This window comes from Takifugu rubripes, chromosome 9, assembly GCF_901000725.2.
Source record: "Takifugu rubripes chromosome 9, fTakRub1.2, whole genome shotgun sequence".
NCBI classification, from domain to species: domain Eukaryota; kingdom Metazoa; phylum Chordata; class Actinopteri; order Tetraodontiformes; family Tetraodontidae; genus Takifugu; species Takifugu rubripes.
Genome location: NC_042293.1, coordinates 14,988,724 through 14,997,191, shown reverse-complemented (window position 1 = coordinate 14,997,191; position 8,468 = coordinate 14,988,724). Strand labels below are relative to the sequence as shown.

The 8,468-nt window shown below is 53.2% G+C and overlaps 1 protein-coding gene across 3 annotated transcripts; it reads right to left on the bottom strand.

The window, feature by feature from the left end:
- Nucleotides 1-904: 904 nt before the first annotated feature.
- Nucleotides 905-4,918, bottom strand: LOC101070640 (calcitonin gene-related peptide). Of its 3 annotated transcripts, none has more exons than XM_029842342.1 (5): nt 4,755-4,913; nt 3,990-4,082; nt 3,197-3,331; nt 1,661-1,832; nt 905-1,560 (listed from the first exon to the last, which is right to left on the bottom strand). In XM_029842342.1, exons 2-4 carry the CDS (start codon nt 4,073-4,075, stop codon nt 1,670-1,672), a joined length of 384 nt encoding a protein of 127 aa, XP_029698202.1. In that variant the 5' UTR covers nt 4,076-4,082; nt 4,755-4,913; the 3' UTR covers nt 905-1,560; nt 1,661-1,669. The 3 variants fall into 3 exon arrangements, with proteins under 3 accessions (XP_029698202.1, XP_029698203.1, XP_029698204.1); XM_029842343.1 differs by having other exon boundaries at nt 1,661-1,829; XM_029842344.1 differs by lacking the exons at nt 905-1,560; nt 1,661-1,832 and adding an exon at nt 2,073-2,636 and having other exon boundaries at nt 4,755-4,918.
- Between the last annotated feature and the right edge of the window lie 3,550 nt (nt 4,919-8,468).

Genomic DNA, 8,468 nt, shown 5'->3' with positions numbered 1-8,468 from the left:
CTTGTGTTTCCAAAGTAAATCCTGAGAATAACCCTCCGAACTCTCCAACTGTGACAAATATCCAGCTCTTGCTCCGGCGCACACTCGGCATCCATCCGTGCAAACAGGATCAACTGTATCCTGTTTTCCCAATTTCACCCTTATTGAATGGGCTCATTACCCCCCCGTTTCCACGCTAGCATCCCATATTTGTCACGGAAACTGTCATTTGTGTAGATTTTTTCAGGAAATCAGGCAAATATTTCAGAAAACTTGGCAGCGGTTTGAGCATTTCTCCTGATTAATGAGCAGGAATGTTTTCGTTCTTCCAAGATGTTCAGTCAGCTGCAGCGTTCCGGTTCCACCCCCCAGTGATGAGGAGCGCTGTTACAACGCTTTACTGGAGGATTCCAGAGGCTTTGGTGCTTCCATTCCCTCTGTTTATTGTGATCCCCTCCTCACTGAGGGAGGAGTGGGAACGCCTCCTCGGCACCTTTACTTCCTCCTCTGATGAGGAGCTTTGGTCCTAAATCTGCAGAGACCTGCTGAAACCTTCTAGATCATTCTGTTGCCACCTAATGGATCCCAAATGAAAAAGGCCTGAAGAAGCTTGTAGGTTTATCTGCCTTTTATTAAGCAAGGACCCATGCAGAAACGGGATGAACAGATCTGCCACTGCGGGCGGCTGAAACCAGAAACAGCCCAACGTGAAGCTACCTACAGACTGCTGCTGCCTGGGGACCCGGCAGCAGGAACGGCGTTCCCAGAACGCAGCAGCAGTTGTGTGACTGTCGCCGGGAGACAACGGGAAGTTTTCAGCGTTCCGGGTGACTCTTAAACAACCAGGCGACCTTGAAAACCTCTTTCTGCGCCTGAAAAACCTTTGATTTTATTTTGAAGAACAACACAAGTACCCCGAAACCCGAGTGTATCTAAAATACATTTTAATCTTGCTGAAATTTGTTTTCACAATATTTGTTACAATATTAATCTGTCATCGTCCTCTTCATCGTCCTCCTCTTCATCATCGCTGGGATCTTCTCCTTCACCGCCTGCAAACACGACTGTACAATCATGTTCGTGTGAATTGTTCTACATCAAGGCACAAGACAACAGCCGTCACGGGTGGGGGTGGGGGTGGGGGTGGGGGGGTCTTTAATGGCATCCCTCTGGCAGACGGAATAAACAGGGAAGCCTCGGGAAGAGCGGTGCAGGTGGAGAATGTGGAATGAGGGTGGGGCTCATGGAGATGTGCTCTAATGAGGAGGAAGGAGGTGGAACCAGTGCTGCTCTCTTTATTCACTGATCAGCAGGTAGAAAAGGACGCGTTGGTTTGTTCATGAACATCAACTAAGGTGCTTTTTTTGGTCATTTTCTCTTATTTGCCAAAAGCAGAAGCTTTCTGGAACAGGATGGAAGATGGGGGGTGTTTCTGTCCACATCAGGGTGTGAAGGGGTGGATAAAGGGCCGCTTCAGGCTTTCTGCTCCTCTTTTTGTTGGTTTTTTGTTCTCTGGGTGTTTTTTCTTTACTTTTCTTCTCTTTTTTTTCTTTTGTGATGTTTCTTTTGGGGTTTCAACCTCTGTGGAGACAAAAGGAGACAAACATTTGATGAGTCTAAATTTCCCACTATCCTGAGAATAAATATTTCTGGGAATTTGAAAATTCCGAGTTCCACCTACCCTGAGCGCTCACATCTGGACGCTTCTCCTCCTCCTGCCGAAGGCCTTGGCGCCCACGTTGGTGGGCACAAAGTTGCTGTTGCCCATCCCCCCCGATCGGCTGAGGAAGTCGGCCAGGCGGTGGGTGACGCAGGTTGCAGTGTTGCAGGCTCGCTTCTGTGCTGTAACGCTGCTTCAGAAGAGCAAACAGGCGTTAGCGCCCCGCCAGCAACAGCTCCGCACCGTAACCTCATTATCTCAACGGCCAGAACAGCCTAAAACAGAAACGTTCTCATTTGTCATGTTTCTTACCTGCAAACTTGATTCCAGCTTCACAGAAATTTGATGAAGATTTACAAATGCTCTTTTCTGACCTTTTCTGATGTGCACGTTTACAGAATACTTTCATAAAGTAATGAGAATGAGCTAAGGCTTCCTGGTAGAAAAATAGGTTTATTGGACGAGAAACATGGTGTCGCATGACTGGATCATTTATTAATGGTTGGATTCAGTGATCTCTCAACCCATCAATCTCATGAGAGGAGCAGGAAATGCTTCCACGCACAGTACACAGGGATTCAGGTCTGAGGCGCCGCCGGGATTACATCTGTGACGTCGGTCTGATTGTCTGAAATGTTGGGGCAAAATTATTCTGTCAAAAAAGAAATGAAAGAAAAGAAAAGAAAAGAGGGAGAAGGAAGGATGGAGCGGAGAGGGCGGATGCAGTTAAAGGTGATGTTCTCTCATATGAATCAAGCAGGAAAACCAACATGCTCTTCCGGAAACAATAAGGTAAAAGAGGGGCGCTCAGATGCGGCCAAACGTCTCGCCGTAGCTTGCATAGCTGTCGCTCTCGGCCGCACTGCGCTTCTTGCCGGGCGTTCCTGCTCCCACGTTCGTGCGGGGGAACGTCTGCAGCTTGTGCAGCTCCTGGGACAGTTTGCCCAGCACGCAGGTGCTCAGGTTGGAGCAACGCTTGGTTAGGGGCCTGTCCATGCTGTTGGGGAGGGGACACACAGAACACATGCAGAGAAAACAGGCTGGTATTCAGGAAAACATGCAGCGTTACAGTCCTCTCCTCCCTTCCTGTCCCGCTTCCTCTCATGCATCCATGCAGCCAGGGCCAACCTGGAGGAACAGTCCCCCTTTTCCATCATGCCTTTCTCTCACCGCTCAAACAGCTGTCATCCATCCCTCATGCACCAAACCACCCCCCCTCTCTAAATACCGTCTCACTGCGTCTCACACCCACAGAACAAATAGAAACCGGTGGCTTCCCACTGTCATGCAACTCCCTCATGCACACTCATTGTTGCGTTAGACTGTTCACATGCCCGGCTGGGAGCATCCAAACAGGGTGAGAATCGAGCTCATCCATGCAGGAGCTGGGTGGTGACAGAGGAACCTTTGTTACGTGGGCATTAAACCTCTCTGCCTGAACAGGAGCGGGACACTAAAGACCCGTGCGGCTCAGCTGAAACCAGGAAGAATCTGCAGGTTCTTCCCTTAAATATTCACCACATTTCTGACGTTAGCGTGTTTGTTGGGCTCCTGTACCTGTTCCCCTCAGTCGCCTGCTGCTCCAGCTCCTCCGCCGTCATCTGCACAAACTCCTTGACGATGGCGTTGAGTAACCTTCGCGCCTCGTAGTCCGTGAGCGTGACTCGGTCTGACATGGACTCTAAACCTGGTCTGTGGTGGCGGGAAAGGGGGGGGGGGGCAGTGTTAAAGCTTTGGTTTACAGCAGGACCAAAGGCAGGGCGGGGCGGGGCGGGTTAGGAGGCATCGGGGGGGGGGGCGAGTTGGCCATCGATGGATGGATGGGGGGTGGATGGATGGGGGGGTGGATGGATGGATGGGGGGGTGGATGGATGTGGGGGTGGATGGATGGGTGGATGGATGGGGGGGTGGATGGATGGATGGGGGGTGGATGGATGGATGGATGGGGGTGGATGGATGGGGGGTGGATGGATGGATGGGGGGTGGATGGATGGGGGGTCAGCGGGGCTGACGTCACCCACTCTGAGGGGCAGGTGACGTCAGAGGGCCCCCGGCCAACAACAATCTGCAGAAAGTGCCCCGTCTGAGGGGCTGATGTGAAACTGGCCTCAGATTTATGGCTAAATCGATGGTTTCCTGAGGACGCTGCTGCCAGCGGCTCCAATATAAAAACATCACGACGTTTCCATGTCAGGTCGCGTCGGACATGAAAATGTTAATTAATCACGTCTTTGCTCTCAAACGAGACGATTCCACAGCGTGGAAATTTGACCTTTTTGCCTTCAAATGTCAGGAAACTGCACTGTTGCCATCACCAAGTATGTTGCTGCGTGGAATAGTGGAAGCTCACCTGGCCGGGGCGGCGTGTGAGCTGTACATCTGGCAAATGACCAGGGCGTAGGCGAGGAGGAAGGCGGAGATCTTCAGCATGACCATGGTCCCTCTGCAGGGTGGGAGACACCTGCGTCAGCCAGAGTGAAGCGCATCTAAAGCTCCGCTGCCGTCTCCCGTTGGGAGGAGAGGACCCAGGCTAAAGGAGGAGAGGCTTCCTTTGGCGTCCCAGACTCTACCGTCTGCCCCCCCCCCCCCGCTGAGCATCGTCCTGTTACGTCCACAGCAGCAGAAACGCACTGTCCCTCCCCAACATCCAGACAAGAACAGGACAGGTAGTTCTGTGGTGAGGAACGCTGGTGCTCCGTGTGTGTGTGTGTGTGTGTGTGTGTGTGTGTGTGTGAGGGACAGAGAGAGCTTATGGGGGTCAGAGAATGCATGTAGCTCTTACTAGCACTTTGGGGGGGTGAAGGAGGGGGACACCACGCTTGCCAACTCTCTCAGGGACCTGTGCATTAGTGTAATGAGCTCTTTCTCCCCCTCCACACACACACACACACACACACACACTCCCTCCCCCTGTCGTTCTGGCCTCCACAGAGCAGAATGGACCCAATCAGATGTTGGAGATGTTGGACCCAGCAGCCACGTCTCAGCCTCGGTACCAAAGCATCACATCACTGTATTTCCTTTCTCAAGCACACACACACACACACACACACCTGCACACCTGCACACACATGAATTTACAGTTAAACAGCCAAATATAAAATTCCAAACTTACCGTCTGTGACAATCACCCAGCAAAAACAGGTATTTGTGTGTCGTTGTGTCTCTACGCAAACCCAATAAGTTCTCTGAAGTTGCGGGACAACTCTTGATTGTGTTGCGTGCTGCGCCGGCGCTCCAGCCTATATATCCCACCACTTGGGTCTGTGCATGGACTGTGTAGGTGTTTAATTATCCAACAGCAGCCAATCCCGTCGCCCCGAAGCCTCCACCAGCCAATGGGAAGCCTCCGCTCCGTCCTGGCTCACGGGGCAGGGACATGGCTTCGCTGCTGACGTCATTCCAGTCACTAAGTGCTCCATTCACAAAATCCACCAGTCACTGGGGCCGCTCCCCTTCCCCAATTTGCATTGATGTCATTAATTAAATAGGAGGCAAAGTAAACTGGGGGCCTGTGGGGAAGCATCACCAGCAATAAATATTTTAAGAACCTTCAGAACCTTCCAAAAAACGTTACGCTGCATGCTATATCTCAAATGCCAAATCAATAAGCCCCCCCACTGTACCCCGCCGCCCCCACCCTCCCAGCTCAGCACTAGCAGGCGGGGCCATCTGCTGGGGAGGGATGAGTACTACACAGTGACGCACTCCTGGTGCTCTTCATTCATGATGCTGGACAGCCACCATCAGCCCGTTTAACCAGCCTGAGTTTGCCCCCACCGCCCCCCCCCCCCGACCCAGCTGTGGTTACGCGCCACCATGTTTGGTCCATCAGAGGATGAAAGAACAGCTCTTTCCTCTGCTGCTGTCAGGGACGCTGAGGTGGGAACATCCGGCCTCCACCACCAGGGCCCACCAGCAGGTCACCCTGGGCGGTGCTGCAGCAGCCCAGTAACGACCACTGGGTCTCCTCCCACACACCCAGCAAACCAGTTGTCCTCAGCGGATCCCGATCGATGAGCGTCTCCGACAAGAGTCGTTTCTCAAAGGCAATTACACACGAGTGTTTGCTGTGCGCCATCGTCTCAATTCCCTTCCTTTTCATTAGTGCACAGTGTGTGTGTGTGCGTGTGTGTGTGTGTGTGTGTGTGTGTGCACAGTGGAGGAAACGAATGGCTGCAGGGTTGAAGTGTGTGTTCTGGTGATGTGTTGGAGGATCAGCGGGGGGGGGGGCCTCTCCCGGCCTGCGTCACAGAGGAGCCCCATTAGGCAGGATGAGCCTTTTAGTGCTATTGAGCCGCCGTCAGGCGCTAAATCAGGGCGCAGACAGCTGCTGGGTCGGGAGTCACAGCCAAGGGTCCACTTCCTCCCACTTCTCTAACTAGCCGTTCCTTGTCCCGGCTAACGAACGGCACCGAGGGTTGACCTTTGACCCGTGCCCTCCTAAGCCCACCCAGTTGAACTCCCTGCGTGGGCTTGTGCCGTGGCCACGCCGTTCCCTTCGGATGTCTCCCCCGGGAGTTCCACCGGCCTTCCCAACTCCTCCCAAGTCCAAAGGAAAAACTTTAAAGTCGATTCTTTAACCTTTCTCCGCTCAAGTTCTCCTGAGGGGCCACAATGACACATTTGTGCTGCTGCTGCTAACGGGCAGGAGAGGACGCGGCGATATGTCACGCTAACGACTCGCCGAGCTGTCCGGATCAATGGAGGAACACGCGTGTGGTCGAGGCGTGGCGGCGTCGGTGCCACAGAGATCAGGTTGTTGATCAGAAAACCTTTATTTTTGTTCTCTTCGCGCTCCCCCGCTGCTTTGAGACACAACGTTTGTGGGTTTGTGTGCCGACAGCGCTCGTTATCGCACATTTGACAGGTCAATAATTACCGACATTATCGGCTCACATTAGGGGACATTTGTTGCCTCAACGCCCATAAAGCAGAACGGATGAAGCCAGACTGATGAGCAGGGTTGTCGTTCCTGGATAAGAGAAACGGATTCAGAACCTCTGGGTTCGATACAGGTGACACCAGAGAGGGATGGGAGCCGTCCGGGCCAGGTGACGTCTGGCCTGAATCAGCTCCGCTCACACATGGTCATGTGATCCCTGCTGCTCTGATGCCCACCGCTCTCCTGAAGACACCATAAAGAACGGCTGGGGGGGGCGGGGGGGCGGGGGTGATGGGATCTGTGACTGGCACCGCCCTGGGAGGGGGGATCTCCCAGTCAGTCCACCCTGATGAATCACTTCCTGCAGAGGAAGGAAGGTGGAACAGCACTTAAGTCATGATCCAACAGCAGCATCTTGTAATGGCTCTCAATCCAGCAAATCCAATCAAGAGCTCGCCACCACAGAGCGCCGCGCCGCCTGATTAAATGGACGTTCAAGTGGGGGCTGTGGCCTCCCAGCAGGGGGGAAGTGGCACCTTGTTTACCCAGCACGCTCAGCCAGGACGCTCCGCCGTTGGAGTGGGCAGGTGTTCTCCAGGGGGCCGAGCTGAGGGGGGGCTCAGGCAGCGGGGCGGCGTCCCGGCGCTCCCTCGCTCCCTCGCTCCCTCGCTCGCCCTCATTCAGAGACACCAGGGGCAGAAATGGCAGCGATCTGCAGCCAGACACTAAAAACACTGCCGATTGAGTGCATTTCCGATAAAATGCCGGAGATTCATCATCATTCCGCAGCAGCCAATGAAGCCACCCGACGGTCTGAAATTGGATTTGAGGATAAGAATCATGTTGTTGTTTTTTATCCGCTCACATTTCCTAATGAAACGCTCGGAGCTCCTCCACTCAGGCTCAAGTTAATAACGGGGCGATGTTGCCATTCCATTAGTGAAATTGTGGCACAACACAGTTGATCATGTACGTCAGGCTAATTCAAGTCCCAAACGCTCGTTTACTTCAAGCTAACATCAAAGAGATGCAGCGTTCCCTGTTCTTGGAGAAAACGTCACGTTTCTGACATCAACTGAAGCTCAACTCTGAAACTCAGCAGGTTTCTGGAGGTGCTCCCTCGCCTCCCTTTGATCAATAATTCTGAAGAACTTGTCACTATCACATCAGTGCCTTTGATTTACGGCACATTCATCCCGAAACAAAGGCAATTTCCAAGAATGAAAGAGTGTTTTTTTGCTCCGTACCGGAACCACGGAGTGACTCAGGCTGTCAGAGGCTGCAGGGCCACTGAAGCATCTTCAGGAAACTTGGCTCTTCTCTCTGGACTCGTTTCAGATTCAATCACACTTGATCAACTTGGACCCGGTCCGCTGGTATTTATAGAAAGTTAAACGTTATGGGCTTATAAAATCTGGCCGCGGCCCAAGGTTCTGCCATCATTTCTGCCTCTGCAGCAAACGGCCGCTCTGACTCGACAGACGCTCCGACGGGAGAACAGGCAGGTTCCAAGAACGGTAGTTTTCCGTCCTCGCTGCTGCCGCTGGCCGTCGTTCTGCGTTACTGCAGCTTTGATCTTTGCCTGTCTTTCATCTCCCGCTCTTTTACAGCCTTTGTTCCTGCGCCCCCAACGTGCACTCCCCCTCCCACTGTCTGCCAGGTGTTTATTAGAATAGCTTAAAGACCTTTATGAGAACCGTTAGCGCAGTAGTGCTCCGCCCAGGTGTGACTGGCTCCGCCCCCTCCTCGTGGCCTCACCTGTGCCCCTCCTTTCTTCACGGTGGCACAAGAGGCCATTAACGATGTTTGATGTTGCTCACGCCTCCACTGCCCCCCCCCCCCCATTATGAGGTCCCAAATGGCTCCAGGTGTGGGAGGGTTCATCAATAGCCTGGAAACGCCAGCGTTTAAACGGTTCTCCGTCTTCTCCCGATCGATCTGCTG

What these genes read in the sequence shown, in the direction of transcription:
- LOC101070640 (XM_029842344.1), bottom strand. Translation starts at nt 4,075, where the DNA reads ATGGTCATGCTGAAGATCTCCGCCTTCCTCCTCGCCTACGCCCTGGTC. An exon ending in TCACACGCCGCCCCGGCCAG is followed by an intron (nt 3,332 to 3,989) that starts GTGAGCTTCCAC and finishes CCGCCACCACAG; the next exon opens with ACCAGGTTTAGAGTCCATGT. An exon ending in CAGGCGACTGAGGGGAACAG is followed by an intron (nt 2,637 to 3,196) that starts GTACAGGAGCCC and finishes CCTCCCCAACAG; the next exon opens with CATGGACAGGCCCCTAACCA.